Consider the following 16,901-nt stretch of genomic DNA (forward strand, 5'->3'; position numbering starts at 1 on the left):
CAGTCATCTGTCTTCCCCGTTCTGTTCTCCGCGCTTTCAACTCCCTCTGCCAAATCTCTTCTCGCTCTCGATCACTCATTGTCTTTACCTTGATTGTGTTTTTTAGCAGACCTGTCTGAGTCTGCACAGCCGCCTGCTATATAAGCCTACACAAGAGGCAGAAGCATGTTGTATAACTTTATTTACATTTCAGCTGTAATCAGGCCGATAAGGGCACGGCTGGCTGTGATCATGAGGGCGATTACAGTAAGAAGAGAGGGTGATGGACGGATGGATGGATGGAGGTATAGAGGATGTATGGAGGGGAGGGGAGGGAGGGAGGGACAAAAGGTTATCCAGAGTACACCTAACACACAACCTCCCCCTGACCTGTCAATCAAACCATGTGCCACTTGTTCTGTAGGTGGGGAGCAACGTGTGTGTGTGTGTGTGTTTGCTGCCAGGTTCCTCCGGCTGGATCTAAGCCAGGTCCAGGGGTTCGGGGCTGGAGGAACAAGCCGAGGCAGGAACAAACTTTCCCCAGGGAGAGGCCTCTGGGTAAATGAGCTATTGAGGAGACGAAGTAGAGCGATGGAATGAAGGGAGAGGAAGGGGGGAGATAAGGGGGGGAGGGAGGCAGGAGGGAGAGGATAGGGAGAGAGGGAGGAGGGAATGGAAGCATGGAGAGAGGGAGGAAGGAGAGGAAGCATGGAGAGAGGGAGGTATTCAGTCTACGGTCAGCCTGGTGTGCAACAGAAGGGACAGGTGAAAGAACAGGCCAGATCCCACACACCTACATTCAACCTCTCTGAGATATGATATCTGTCAATCAGAAATAAAAGAACATACACATGGAGAGAGAGAGTGAGAAAGAGAGAGAGAGAGAGAGAGAGAGAGAGAGAGAGAGAGAGCTAGGGGGATTGAAGAGAGAGAGAGAAGGCGATAACGGAAACTCTTCCCTGTGGAACACCTTTCTCTGAACCTCTCTGTCTTTCTCTCGCATGTTTCAGACCCCTATCCATTCTCCATCCACCCTCTGTGTGGTCAGCTCCCTGATTACTGGGCTTGTTGAAAACTGTAGGTCACTACACCTATACGATTTACACGTCGCTCTGAATAAAAAGCATTTGCTAAATTACAGTTTTTTTCCAACTGCTAAAAATATCACAAAACGTAACAAGAGTTTACGGATGTGTCTGTAGGATATGCATTGTGTGGCTGAACCACACCCACAGACTCATGTGCAGTATGATTACAGACTAATAGCACAGATGCTGGTGTATCTGTGCATTAGGGCAAGTGGAACCAAAGTTACATAAGACTGTCTAAGCCAGGGGGATTTCTGGGTAGGGCTACTCAAATAGGTAAACACATATCACTCCCGTGAATGTGTGTGCATGTGGGTATGTGTGCGTGCGTGTGTGTGTGTGTGCGCCGACATGTGTGTATGTGTGTGTATGTGTGTGTGTGTGTATGTATGTGTGTGTGTGTGTGTGTGTTTCCGGGAGCCAAGCTGGGCTGGGGTCGGTCAGAGAAAACAAACAGCATGTGGAATACACATCAAGCCTGATAAGAATCAACACCAGCTTATATAAGACCTGAAACAATTCACTCATTTTGGATGAAGACAAGTTCTAAATCTCCCCCAGACTGGCGCTGTGGTACTGTGTGTGTGTGTGTGTGTGTGTGTGCGTGTGCGCACGCGTGTGAGAGAGAGAGAGAGAGAGAGAGAGAGAGAGAGAGAGAGAGAGAGAGAGAGAGAGAGATTGAGTATGTGTGTTTATTTGAGGAGGACTTATGGAAAGTAATAGCGTATAACAAACCTTTTGGTCTCCTCTTCTCTAACTTTATTATCTCTTCTTTCATTTCAGCCTGTGCTCTCTTGTCTCTCCAAGCTCCTTCCCTATCTTCTATCTCTTCTTCATACCATCTATTCAATTCCCCCTCTCACTTGCTCCTTCCTCCCTCCCTCTTTCTGTCTCCCAGGACACCATGTTCTCCAGTGTGTTTGGGGAAACGGCAGGAACAAATAAACTGGAGGCAGGACAGCGTCATTACAGGAAAATCCAGGCCAGGCCTAGAAAATAAACAAGATGCTGAGGAAACTCTTCTCTTCCTTTTACACCCCCCTCCTCCCCTTCTCTCTTCGAAGCTCTCATCTACTCAAGACTATCACCCCCAAAAAAGAACCTGCTACACATTTCTACTTCGACACCATGCACAGTAAGACCCAGGAACAGCTGAGGTCTTGATTAAGAACCATCCCTTGACCACAGGATCCCAGGTTCGAATCCAGCCCGGGCCATTTCCTGCATGTCCTCCCTCCTCTCTCCCATAAAAACCTCTTCACTGTATCTGTTCCTGTGCAGGAGAAACTCCCTAAATTACATATTTGTATAATTTATAAAAAAGAACCATTCCCTGTGTAGGTCCAGGGCAGGTAGACAGCTACCACCCACCAACACCAAGCACACCCTAAAGGGAACACTTACGTAACCAACACTAGTCAAAACATGGCTGCTCTAGCCCCCCCCCCCCCCCCCCCGAGCAACCCAACTACTGCTGAGTTTCTGTGTGTGTGTGTGTGTGAGAGAGAGAGAGAGAGAGAGAGAGAGAGAGAGAGAGAGAGAGAGAGAGAGAGAGGGAGCAAGTGTGTGTGTGTTGATGAGAGAAAGAGTTTGTGCTGTTGAGAGAGTGTGTGCGTGTGTATGTCTATATGTGTGTGTGTGTGTGTGTGTGTGTGTGTGTGTTTGAGGGTGCCCAGACTTGCAAAAGCAGAACATGAAAGCTCCTCTGTCGTGGTGTCCTCACAGTATGCAGGTTCAAAGCAGAGCAGGAAAAAAGAGGGGGGGGGGGAGATGGGGTGGAAACTCACCTGTAGATGCACTGCAAACCATGCACAAACAAACACTCATTCATAGACACACATGCTGAAACCACAACGCAAACAACCACTTTGGATTTTAGATTTCTGTTTGTTATAAAAATACTTGAGGGTGTGTGTCTGCTTGTATGCCTGTGTGGTCATTGTGAATCATACTTGCACGTCCCTGTGATAATGTCCTAAATGTGTACTTTATGTGCACCATTTTTGTGGTCTTAAACCCATCCAGCATTAACTGCAGGATGAGCCTGACATATATAGGGATTTACCTCCACCTGCTGGTGAGAATATAGAACTGTCTGAACTAGGACTAATGAGTACTGCAGCCAAAGCATCCATGGAACGAACTAGCATTGTTTGTTATGAAGAAAGCAATCAGACAAAATCAAAACAAACACTGACGTCGAAAATGTCAAATGGGGACAAAACCTCCTCTTATTTCACAAGGGGAAGTGCAAGGATTTTCTTTCAAAGTGTAGTGTTGAAGAACAAATCAAGACAGCTGTCATATGGCTAACTATTGCAGTGTTCTGCACATTTCTCAAGCCCTAGGTGTTTGTGTCTAGCCTACATCAGGCTGTCCACAGGTAGCAGCATGTAGTAGAGCTGTGTGTGTGTGTGTGTGCGTGTGTGTGTGTGTGTGTGTGTGTGTGTGTAGACCTCCTCCCACCTTGGTCTGGAAGCAGCAGAAGAGCTGAGTCAGGTACGGATGTTTCCGGGCCAGGGCCAGGATACGTTTCTCCGTCAAGGTGCAGTCTACGTCATCATCCTGCAAGATCACATCCTTCTTCAGAACCTTCACGGCGTACACCTCGTCAGTGCCCTTCAGCTCCGCCAGCATCACCTGGAGAGACACACACACACACACACACAGAGGCGCAAACATTAGGTACATGCAAGCACCCATCCATATGTACACCTTAAGATGCATACATACACACAACATTACACACAAAACACTGTGCACACACACACACAGACCACTGTGCACACACACACACAGAATACTGTGCACACACACACACACACACAGACAGAACACTGTGCACACACACAGACAGAACACTGTGCGCACACAGAACTCCACGCGGCTTGTTGTTGAAGCGTTACCTTGCCGAAGCTGCCCTTCCCCAGGACCTTGATGAACAGGAAGTCTTGTAGCTTCATCCTCTTGGTCTGCAGGTTCTTCACCTCCCCGTTCTCACGCCCCTCGCCCTGGACCCCGCCCTCGCCCCTGGCAGGGACCGCCCCCACCGAGGAGGAAGGGGCCTTCTTGTGCTCCTCCCCACGGTGGTCGAACGATAGAGCTTTCCGGATGTTCTCCAGCTCTTTTAGGTCTGGACACACACACACACACACACTTCTGTCACAGCTGGAGATAGACAGCAGGTATAGAGACATGTTATACAGACACAGGTGCCCCAGGTCATGAGAGGAAGTGAGAAGATCTTGTGTTACCCTGGTCACAGGGAGAGGTGGGGGCAGACTTGGAGCGGTCGACTTCTGCCTGGGGAGTGCCTGGTAATGGTTGCTGGGGGTCCTGACCCTGGGGTAGCTGTGAAGATGTGAGAATGAGAGTCATCATCATCCTCACCATCATCATCATCCTCACCATCATCATCATCCTCATCTTCACCCCTCTGTGATCCGTGTACCTTTTTCCTGCGCTGGGCGCTGCTGGAGATCTTGTCAGGTGTGACGCCCAGGTCTGACAGTACCTTGGCTATGCCCCTGGCGTCCACGCCACAGTTAGGAGCAACGTTACTTTCACAGCGTCTGTGTACATTCACCTTGCAGACTGATTCACACAAATATCACAGTTAGACCCCTGGTCTAGTCACCCAGGCACTGTTGCTGTTTAGGTGACTGTCTACAATAGTACACCGTGTTAGTGTCTACATGCATGCCATATGTGTTTATTGAGTGGTTGTACACTGTATGTTTACTATATGAGTGTGTAATTAGGAGTGAGTGTGCAATTAGGAGTGTGTGTGTGTGTGTGTGTGAGTGTTTCCATACCTTTACACTGCAGGCCTTGTTTGAGTAGGCCCCAAAGCAGGGATCCACAGTGATCACAGAAGGTGAGTACTTTGAAGTTGTGAATGCTGAACTTGTGGGGCATGTTGACACTGAAGCGCTGGGAGCCCACAGGCTACAGGAGACAGAAGCAGACAGAGAGAGTCAGTCAGAACCACCTGGAGGACACTACAGACCCTGGGGACCCAGCCCGGACCGGACCGGACCGGATCAAACCGGCTCCTACCTCCTCCTCTGTCTCCTCCTGCTTCTTCATCCCAGCACACTTGGTGATGATGAGCTCGTGGCACCGCTTGTGGACCACACAGGTACATACTGCACACACACACACACACACACACACACACACACACATACACACAGGAAAGGGTATGGTGAGTCTGTTTGACTCACTGACTGTGTGGAGCCACACAGTAAACCAGAAGCAGACCACCACCTGCAGACCACTGACATGCAGAGTATCAACGTGTTTCAGATCTGGATGAAATACTTCAGTAAGGCACACTTGATGTGCTTCACTTGATAGATTAGGCTGTACTGAGCGTGCTAAACAAAGTGCATCCACTAAATGTGCTAGTATTTGCTAATAGTAATTGACCCAAGTCTGTTGTGCTGTCTTTGTCATCTAGATGGCCTTCCATTTTAAAATACATTGTGCTGCGTCATTTGTAGTAATGTATGCCCCATGGGGAGTTGGGCCATTTGATAAATTACATTATAAAAGTATACAGAGTGTTAGAGGAGAGGCAGGAATAGGAACATTTACCTTGACACTGGTATCCCTGTTTCCCTATCACGCCCCTATTAGGAGACAGAGAGAGAAAGAGACAGACAGAGAGACAGACAGAGAGAGAGAGAGAGAGAGAGAGAGAGAGAGAGAGGGAGAGGGAGAGGGAGAGGGAGAGGGAGAGGGAGAGGGAGAGGGAGAGGGAGAGGGAGAGGGAGAGGGAGAGGGAGAGGGAGAGGGAGAGGGAGAGGGAGAGGGAGAGGGAGAGGAATAGGGAGAGGGAGAGGGAGAGGGAGAGAGAGACAGGGAGAGGGAGAGGGAGACAGGGAGAGGGAGACAGGGAGAGGGAGAGGGAGAGAGAGACAGGGAGAGGGAGAGGGAGAGGGAGAGGGAGAGGGAGAGGGAGAGGGAGAGGGAGAGGGAGAGGGAGAGGGAGAGGGAGAGGGAGAGGGAGAGGGAGAGGGAGAGGGAGACAGGGAGAGGGAGAGGGAGAGTTTCAGTGGCAGTTAAGGTGCTCATAAGGACTTAATCTCAGTTAGCAGAAGAACAAACACGTCCTGGGCACATACTTATGGGTACGTCCATGTGTGTGTGTGTGTGTCTCACCAGATGAAGTCTCTACAGTGGGAGCAGTAGGTAGGCTGTCGAAGGTATGTGGCCATGAACTTGTGTCCGTTGACCTGGTGGACCCGCCTCCGCACCGCCCCCTGCCTCTTCCTGGGCCGCATGCGCTCCCGAAACACACGCTCCTCATTCTCCGTGCCGCCCCCTGCCGCTGAAACAAACGCACGCGTTAGACACACACGCACACACACATAGTTGAAAAGACACAGACGTAAACATATACTGCCAATGTAAGTTTGTCATAAATCACAATCCTTTCTAAACACTGAATAAAATCCATCTTCCATTTCCACCCTTTTTATTGAACCTAATATCAAATGCAACATGACTGGATTGGTGTAATCCATTAAATCACCTTACATTCCTTCTTAAATGTCGCACTGGTTATAGTCCTATGCCAGAGGTAGGCAGATGCAGTTAAGAAGGCCTACAGATGGGGCATCCTTCTGACCAGCAGATGGCGCTAGAAATACACGGCTAGACTGCCACCCAGCCGTGTTGCGACAGACACAAGGATCATGGATAACAGGCTGGGGAAAATGTAACTCCCACACTGACGCGTAAAATACCAACCTTGAGGGAATTCACATGTAGTCATTTATCAGACGCTCTTATCCAGAGCGACTTACAGTAAGTACAGGGACATTCTCCTCGAGGCAAGTAGGGTGAAGTGCCTTGCCCAAGGACACAATGTCATTTTTTACGGCCGGGAATCGAACCAACAACCTTCTGATTAAAAGTCCAACTCCCTAACCGCTCAGCCATCTGATCCCCCTATAAGAAAGAGCCTGAGCTGTGTCTAAGACTCATTTCAGGTGCATTTTGACAGCAGCTGTGTGTGTGTGTCAACCTTTTCTGTAGGTTTTGTGTAAAGACAGTCTGAATTATGTCCTAAAGGCCCTTAAAACACTGAGCCACACACACACACACATAGATACATGTACACACACACACACACACACATACGCATTCTCAAGGAAAACACACATGCTTTAGCCCCAGCAGAATATCTCTCTCTCTCTCTCTCTCTCTCTCTCTCTCTATCTCTCTCTCTCTCTCTCTCTCTCTCTTTCTATCTCTCTCTTTCTATCTCTATCTGTCAGTCTGCCAGCACGACTCTAGGACTCTATTCCCTGATGCAGAGGTTTGGATTACACTCTCACACTCTGTTAATTACACTCAACCCTGCAGGAAGAGAGAGGCGAGCTGGGAATCCGAGGGGAGGAGCAAGGAGGGAGTGTGTGTGTGTGGCACAATGTCTGGGGAATTCAGTGTTATAGCATGTATTGGAATTGTGGTACAGAAACAGTGCTGAAAACATACACGCTTCAAGTCTCATTTATATTTAGTCATTTAGCAGACGCTCTTATCCAGAGCGACTTACAGTAAGTACAGGGACATTCCCCCCGAGACAAGTAGGGTGAAGTGCCTTGCCCAAGGACACAACGTCATTTGGCTCAGCCAGGAATCGAACTGGCGACTTTCTGACTACTAGCCCGATTCCCTAACCGCTCAGCCACCTGACTCCCCACTCCTCATTTCTGTGTTTGCTTTATACATGCACATACAGTGTGCACACATCCATCCATCCATCCATACATACATAAATGCATGCACACGTATAAGACAACACACACAAGTGCACACTTTCCCACAGCACAGGTTTGCGTGCCGGGTAAAGCCAGGGTGTGTGACAATTCACCTTTTTCTCTAAAGCAACGGCTGCTAGGAAGTCATCTCCATGGGTGAAATGTCTCACTCTTTCTTTATGGTTCACTCTCTTGCAATTCTCCACAGTGTCCACTGGGCGGTGCTATAAGGTTGTGATTGGTATGTTTGTGTGTGTGCGTGTGTTTGTGTTATAAACTATATTTTTGTCTCTCTAGGCTCCTGTCTCCTTCTCAACACTTTCCACACTGCGATGTTTACAGTAAAAGGACAATCTAATGGAGACACGCGCACACTGCACTGCTTACGGGCACACATCAGTTTCGAAGGCCACTGGTGTTTATGTGGATTTGTGTGCCAGGGAAGTGGATTGTATACTGAGGAGGAATATCTGTCTCCATGGACATCAGTTTAGGTTGTGGAGTTCATGCACATTTATCAGTCAGCTGAGTGGAGAGATAGAGCAACACCATAGAAGACAAAGGTCTGGAGGAACAGTGAACAGATCACAGACACAGAGACGGTCTGCTGCAGAGTCTCTCTGATGCATCAAGGTCAGAGAGCTCATTTCTATAGTGAACACAGATAAGACACAACACCTGGTATACAGAGAGCAGGCAGATGAATACGAAAGGCAGTCCTTGTTTCTGATGTTGTTTATGGCCCTGACAGCTTTCTTCTAAGCACAGGACACACACACACTGGGGAATTCACACTGGGTGAAAAGGGGACATACGTACAAGACTGTGTTACAGGAATCAGTATCAATCAATACAGTGTTATGAAGAAACAATGGATATTATAATGTAAGAAATTAATCAGGTAAAATGAGGCAAGCCTTCATCTACTGATAAAGATGAACATAATGCTGATGGTAAATCCTTCCTCGTCTCCCACAATATCAAACTTACAGAATCAAAGAGGGTGTTAAGGGAGACCCCAACCCTTCCCCCAAAACACAATGTCCTCCTTCAAGGGAGAAGGACAATGTCTCTAGGACATTGTGTCATCAAAGATTCTGAAAAACACCTTTACATCAAAGGGGGTAATGAGAACAGTACCAGGTAGCCCACATTCAGTTGGGGGAGAAACAAACACGACCTCGTTAGCGAGCTTGTTGTGTTAATTCCAGGGAAGGTCCCCCATGGAGAGGAGAATGCTGGCATTCCTGGGTGTCCTGCCAGCAAACACAGGTCCTGTGGAGTCACACTGTCCTGTCTCATTCACACTCCTTGATGAGGTCTGCATGACGTGGGCCAATCAATAACAGTTCCTGATGGGACCTGATCCTCTTGGCTCCACATATCAACTGCTGTCTCAGATCATAGTATGGGATTGTATGGTATGCTATAGTACGCTATGGTATGGTGTGCTATGGTATGGTGTGCTATGGTATAGTACAGTATGCTATGCTATGCTATGATATGCTATGGTATGGTACACTATGGTATAGTACAGCATGCTATGCTATGGTGTGCTATGGTATGCTATGGTATGCTATGGTATGCCCCTCCCCCCTCCTCACTTATTCCCCCATCATGCATTGCACAGTCCCCTTCCTCATCCTGCTCCCCGTGTCCTCAGCCTTACCCTTCTAGCCCCTCGCTACGTCGTCACTGTCGCCTAGCAACTGGCACCGGCTGCCTAGCAACAGACGTAGCCATAACGTCTTGTGGGAGGGACATTGGTCTTTGTCAATGGGAGGCGTCGTCTCCATGTGATGTCGTTGGCCATCTCGTGCTGGTGTTTAGGCTGCTAGTGACATGTGACACGTGTGTGGGTGCACACCATGTGACATGCAGTGTTATATAAACACCTATACCTGTCCAAACTGTGCATTCCTTTGCATACACACACACACACACACAGTGTACATATTTACCAAAAATCCCTTGTGTGTGTGTGTGTGTGTGCTGACCTCAGGATGGTTCATCTATCAGACCTCCAGTCTGTGGAGGCTGCTGAGAGACGTCCTGTCAAGGTCACAAAGAACATCCTCAACTCTCTCTCTGCCAGTCACCCCTCACCCTCTCTCTCTCCAACTCTCCTTCTCTCTCTCTCTCTCCAACTCTCCTTCTCTCTCTCTCTCCCTCTCTCCCTCTCTACCTCCAACTCTCTCTCTCTCTCTCTCTCTCTCTCTCTCTCTGTCTTTCTCTCTCTCTGTCTGTCTCTCTCTCTCTCTCTCTCTCTCTCTCTCTCTCTCTCTCTCTTTCCCTCTCTCTCTCTCTCTCTCTCTCTCTCTCTCTCTCTCTCTCTCCCTCTCCCTCTCTCTCTCTTCATGGAGAGAGAGAGAGAGGGATCTGGACCACGGCCAGATCCCTGTGGATGTCAGATCTCCTGGTTACGGATGTACAGCACTGTCTTCTTGGAGGAGGTCGTCCAGAGAGGTTCAACTCAGAGGTCTGGTTTATTATCACGTAAGCGACAAGCTGCTAGGTGGATACTCATGAGGAGTAGGTAGGTGTAATTCAATGAGCTCAAGAGAGAGTGATAGAGTGGCAGGGAGGGAGAGAGACAGACAGAGATGGAGAGAGAGAAAGATTGTGTGTAAGTGTCTCCGGCCTACTCCTCCATCGGCTCAGCAACTAAGAGATAATGAAGATCATAGACCACCTGAACAACAGTAGACCACCTGAACAACAGTAGACCACCTGAACAACAGTAGACCATCTGAACAACAGTAGACCACCTAAACAACAGTAGACCATCTGAACAACAGTAGACCACCTGAACAACAGTAGACCACCTGAACAACAGTAGACCATCTGAACAACAGTAGACCACCTGAACAACAGTAGACCACCTGAACAACAGTAGACCACCTGAACAACAGTAGACCATCTGAACAACAGTAGACCACCTGAACAACAGTAGACCATCTGAACAACAGTAGACCACCTGAACAACAGTAGACCACCTGAACAACAGTAGACCATCTGAACAACAGTAGACCACCTGAACAACAGTAGACCATCTGAACAACAGTAGACCACCTGAACAACAGTAGACCATCTGGCTACTGACAGAAAAACAAACACACACACAGACATGTACACACACACAGACAGACACACACACAGACATGTACATACACACACACACATGCACACAAACATAAACATCTACACACCAACTAGATACATATATATATATACACATACATATATAAACCAGTAATTATATCCTAACCTACATGAGCTACTATACCTATCGACATCTATGTACAATTTTGAAAAATTGAATAATACTGAATAATTCAGAGAATTATTCTGAGAATAACTGATGCTAAGAATAATGGAGTGTTTTTCCATTAAATGTACTTGATCGGCAGGGATGCCTCCAGGACAGGGGCTGCAAGTGACTGTCTAACCCAGCCAGAGAGAGCTCTTTTCAGCCGTGCTCAACCAGCCGCAACCCACAAACTCTGGAGGTGTGGCCATTTCTCAGAGAAGTACACTGCACAGTATTTCAGGTTGATCATAAAAGTTGGATAGCATACACCTTTATATTTGTTTATCACTGCAGTGACACTGTGTAAACAGTAAACACCGACCTCAAATGACAGTGTACGACAGCAAACACTGATATTGTAACCGCATGACTCACCCAACAGCCATAAACACCCAATCAGTAAACAAAACACATGTACTGTACATTCTCTGTGTGAGTGTGTGTGTGCTTTAAGTATGTGTGTGTGTGTGTGTGTGTGTGTGTGTGAATGAAATGTATGTGTACGTTTGCGAGAGAAACAGAATGCATGTGTGTGAGAGTAGTGTGTGTGTGTGTGTGTGTGTGTGTGTGTGTGTGTGGTGTGGTGTGGATACGTCTCATTTGACTGTGGGTTAGCATGTTTGCGTTAACGTTAGGTGGGTTGTATGACTGACAAGCAGGCTCTGTCTGGGAACAGAAACAGATGCTGCCCTCATTGGCTAATTATCTGTTTGCTTAGACAGAGACACATCACTGTGCAACAGGGGAGGAGAGCAGGCAGGCAGGCAGGCATGGTACAATCAATCCATTAGGATGGCTACAGCGAACTACAGGAAATAACAGCCACAGCCCTGTAGCTACGGCAACCAATAAAGCAAGGCTAGCTGGGGCTAGCACCACAGTGTACCCCAGACTAACTCACAGACACACTCTCAGACATGACTGGTTTAAGTACAGATGGGGATAATGTGATTGTGTGTGAGAGAGACAGAGAAAGAGAGAGGGAGAGAGAGGGGGAAAGAGAGAGAGACGAGTTACAGGAAATGCCTCTCTTACTTCTATGAAAGCTTCTTTTCTGATCCCCTTCCCCCCTCTGCTGCTATGATGTAACAGCTCCATTAAGGAGCACTTTACTAATCAATTTATCTCCACCCCCCCCCCCCATCACACACACACACACTCTCTCCATTTTCTACCTTTCCCTCTCACAACACACAGATGGTGAATGCTGAGGAGCGATCTCAAATGTTCCACACTCCAATGCTAAAAAACATAAGGTGTTCTGCTATGAGTTAGCCGACAGACACTGTCTGGTTAGTCCCGGTAGTAGTGTGTGTGTGTGCATGTCGTGCATGTGTGTTTGTGTGTGCAGATCCTGTATTGAAACATTGGTCTTTCTACAGTGTTACGACTTTGTGCCTGAAAGCAGAAGTGGTCACGGGAGTAAGATTAGGGGCAGTTGACTGGGGCTCCACACTGGAGAGAAACTGAAAGCTAGTCTTTTATAACTTATCTTGATGCTCTGCTGATACTGGGGTCTACCTTCCAATTTGTACAGTTCTGCCATGTGCGTGTGTGCGTGTGTCTGTGTGCGTGTGTGTGTGTGTCTGTGTGTGTGTGTGGGACTGTTGATGTGGACCAGTCCTGACAGGACGCAGGCAGCCAGTGAGTCTCCTCTCAGATGCCTGCCAGCTCCTTTTGTACAAAACAAACCATTCACGCCCCCCTTTCTCTGTCTCTGTCTCTCTCTCTCTCCCTCTCTTCTGTCTCCATCTCTCTCTCCCCCTCTGTCTCTAACTCTCTCTCTCTCTGCCCCTGACCCCCCTATCTCCCTTACTCTCCCACCTCTTTCTCTCTACCCCCTCTTTCTCTGACTCTCTCTCCCCCAGTTGCTTTCTCTGTCCGTCTCCTGCTCTTTCCCCCACCCCTCTCTGCCCCCCTCCCTCTGTCTCTCTCCCCTCTGTTCATCCCTCAGTACCTTGGCTCAGTTGCTTTGACAGGTGATCTGTCTTGTCTCTGTCATCGCTCACCAACACATCTCCTCCTTTACAGGGGCTCTGGCCCACTGCTAAATGTGTGTATGTGTGTGTGTTTTGTTCATGCCCATTTAACCCCTGCAGCCTGGCTTACGTCAATGATTAAACACACACACACACACACGCACACACACAGGCTTGGCCTGTGTATAAATCTCTTGTATTGATCCCAAACTTGACAGGTGTCGTCAATGTACAGATGGATTGTGCTGAGACAAGGGAGGGCTCCATTGGGGGGGACTGAGACTCACAAATCACCTCACTTCCCAACATAAAAGAAGGCCGGCTGAAGAAGGGGCCATAGCATGTCTTACTCACGCTTGTGTTGTCTAAATGAACTGACCATCCTAAGGAAAAGTACTAAAACAATCAGGCCAGTTCAGCTCCAGACAGACAGGTTATAACTGCGGGCCCAGCTCAGCAGAGACAGTCGCTCGTAGCAACTGACTAATCAGATCATTCTGACCTAGCGTAAGCTGTCTGAGTCCAAACCTTCTCGCTTCCTCAAACATGCATCCAACTCGAAAACACTTTCTAGGAAATGTTTGCTCCGCCGTGCGGGCTTGGACAGATGTTGGATGTGTAGCTCTGCGCTTCGTCCCACTGTGTGTCATCCCGATGCGTGACAGTGTGTGTGTGTTTGTGTGTGTGACGGTGTGTGTGTGTGTGTGGTTGCGTGACAGTGTGTGTGTGTGACGGTGTGTGTGTGTGTGTGTGTGTGAAGAGAGTGAGGAGAGCCTTACCTTCACTGGAAGAGCCAGACAGGTCAATGACCACGTACACTTTTCCCTCCGGCTCCAAGTCAATCTAAGAGACACAGGAGAGATTAGAGTTAGCCACGGCACACCAACACAGCGACGAGGAGGGCATAGGGGAGGCAGGCACAGACCCAGCTGTAACCCAGGTTAACTCATTGGTTTATTTTTCAACAGTCTCTAAACTGACTGCAGAGGTAACCTATCATTGTTAAGTAACTAATCTGAGTTCATCAACAAACAGTCAGTTCAAGAGTGGATTTTTAACATTGAATTGCCAAAGAGGACACTTTTCTTTAAATGTAATGAATTAGTAATATGTATTTAATGTAATATAAAAATATATGTTAACCTTTAGTTTTACATTTTTTTTATTCATCTTTTTAATTTAGAAGACACTTTTTGCCAAAACAACATACAATATCGGGTAGAAGGAGGATATTCCTACAGACCTCATGATCTTTAGGCAAGCGCTCTAACCACTGAGCTATACTGTACACCCTGCTCCTCTGTATGCTACAAAGGCATCAAGTACACACACACACAGTGCAGTGATATTGATCTGGTGGTGACCAGACTGCAGTAATGTCTAATATTCTTTATGGCTCTGACCAGAACCAGAGGAGACGGCTTCTTTCACAACAGGAGGAAACGAGCGAGAAATCAGCTGTCTATCCCAACCGACCGTTGAGGTAGCGTGTGGGAACGCCTGCCTGCAAGTACGTGTTTGTGTGTTTTTGTACTATAATTCATATAAACGATCAGATGTCAGTCACTCCCTTCAGTAGTAGGAGCCCAGGGTGCCAGACGGACTCCTGCCTCAGTCAGAAACAGAACTGGAACCACAACAAAAGCCTATAGGTCTAGTCTCATCACTCCCAGGTCAGCGGCTGCTGCTATATAAGACTCAGGAAATAGCTGGCTCTCTGGATGCCTGGTGCACATCCTCTCACCCACGCCCTCTCTTACCCACACGCACACACACACACACACACACACTGATACACACGCGCTCTCACTCTTTCTCTCTCTGCTGTATCGATTGCCAAGCTGCCCTCTCATTCCCTGGAGGTTCTTTCAGGCATAAGCAGATGAGATTGAGTTCTGGTGCGTGTGTTTGTGCACGTGTGTGTGTGCTCATCTCATAAGAGGGAGTGGGCAGTGTCGTCCCGGCCGGGACTCCCAAGCGTTTTCAACTGGCAGAAGCCGCCCACTGTGTGTCCATAATCCCTTTACACACACATACACACACACACACTACCGAAGTCGGTGCTGAGAGTTGGTGCGTTCTCCACAGGGCCGAGGCGTGGGCTGGCTGGTGTGTGGAGGAGGTGGACACTAAGACAGACCGCTGTTGTGCTGGAGGAGGGCAGGACAGAGAGGGAAGCTTCTCCAGCCGTCCCAAGCAGAGTTCACATTCTAAACTGCGGCTAACCGAGACATATTTCACTGTTCAGAGAAACAGCACCTCCCCAGACCTGCTGCCAAGAGTCACATTCAGATCAGCCCAGACAGCTACAGTTGGTTCTAGACATAAATGTGATTGTTTGCGGAACTGCCAAAAAATCTGATGTTTTTTAAGATTAAGATTGATTCAGTCTCATTAGACTATGACATCTCGGAAGGGAATCCTGGCACTGTGAGAGTTAGAGTGAGGAGAGGCCAGAAATGATGATCTGTGGAAGTTCTAAATAACTTCTCTCTCTCTCTCTCTCTCTCTCTCTCTCTCTTGCTTTCCTTCTCTCTTTCAGCTGCTGTACACATCCTTCAGCAGTAGGGAGCGAGGGGAGAGGAGGAGAGAGATGGAGGTGGAGAAGGTGCAGACAGCTCCCTCAGGGTCCCCTTCCAGGCCTCCCCCATCAGATGGACAGATATAGTGCACACTTGTCAGACGTTGACCGGAGAACGTTCTCCCTCTCTCCTCCTACATCTCTACTTCTCCCCGCTCCTTTCCTTGATCCCTCCATCCACAGTTCCCTCCATGGTAACCTGGGAGAGCATGAGAGGCATGCTGCCGTGGTGGACGTTGTGTAGCATGATCACGTGACCGGGACAGAGATAGGGATACCGAAGGAGAAAACAGAGAGAGAGAGAGAGAGAGAGAGGGGGGGGGGGAGCAAGGGACAGGGAAGAGGAGCAAGGGACAGGAAAGAGTAGCGAGGGACAGGGGAGAGGACTAGTGTGGGACAGACAGCAAGAACCATGACTGACAGGGGAAACTGAGGAGACAGACGAAGGAGAGAAAGATCCAGGTGGAATGAGAAAGAGATGAAGGGAGAGATGTCAGAGAAGAAAGGATAGAGAACAGAGAGAAGAGAGTGAGAGAGAAGAGAGGAGAGAGACAACAAGAGAAGAGAGAGAGAGAGACAGATAGAGAGAAGATGGAGAGAGGGACAGCGAAAGAACCCAGGAGGTGGTGGTGGGGATGGGGGGGCAGGGGGCCTCTTCCCCAGAACAATAGACCTGCCCCAGTCCCTTCACTACAACATTCCACAACTGACAAATACCCATCATCCCATTGTCTCAGGGGCAGAAGAAGTACAGCGGAATAAACCATGCAGAGTAACCAGCCACTGTAGGCCAAACACACACAAACACACACACACACACACAAACACACACACACACACACACAAGTTCATAGCTTCCCCTCTCTCTCCACCCCCTAGCCTTTCTCCACAGAACACTTGAGAAAGATTGAACAAATCAGATAGCGATTCTAACTTCCTTAGAACTCAGTTTAATATGGATGTAGAAGAATGAGAGCGAGTCGTTGTGGCGCTCCACAGAGCAGCGGGGTCGACCGGCCTTCCTGTCGGCCAGTGGCTCTGCGCCGCCAACAAGAGCTGACAACGTTGTCCAGAACACTGCGACTGTGTGACGACATGTTTGCTATCACGCCTGCCGACCCTTGGCGACCCCGCCCCCTTCGCCCCCGCCTCCCTTCCTGTGAGGTCACAGCCCTCCATTCATCAACTGGC

The 16,901-nt window shown here is 48.5% G+C and overlaps 1 protein-coding gene across 1 annotated transcript in view; it reads right to left on the reverse strand.

Moving 5' to 3' along the window:
• Positions 1-16,901, reverse strand: part of LOC146268551 (protein kinase C epsilon type-like) — a 45,929-nt gene that overhangs the window by 17,862 nt on the left and 11,166 nt on the right. The window contains exons 2-10 of the mRNA XM_084709172.1: positions 13,909-13,972; positions 6,234-6,402; positions 5,667-5,701; positions 5,127-5,215; positions 4,883-5,015; positions 4,519-4,661; positions 4,322-4,418; positions 3,974-4,200; positions 3,534-3,707 (exon numbers count right to left, since the gene is read on the reverse strand). Coding sequence (XP_084565298.1) covers positions 3,534-3,707; positions 3,974-4,200; positions 4,322-4,418; positions 4,519-4,661; positions 4,883-5,015; positions 5,127-5,215; positions 5,667-5,701; positions 6,234-6,402; positions 13,909-13,972 — 1,131 coding nt within the window. The remainder of the gene's footprint in view (positions 1-3,533; positions 3,708-3,973; positions 4,201-4,321; positions 4,419-4,518; positions 4,662-4,882; positions 5,016-5,126; positions 5,216-5,666; positions 5,702-6,233; positions 6,403-13,908; positions 13,973-16,901) is intronic.

Source organism: Hypomesus nipponensis, chromosome 11 (assembly GCF_054491055.1).
Source record: "Hypomesus nipponensis isolate SF chromosome 11, ASM5449105v1, whole genome shotgun sequence".
Lineage (NCBI taxonomy): Eukaryota > Metazoa > Chordata > Actinopteri > Osmeriformes > Osmeridae > Hypomesus > Hypomesus nipponensis.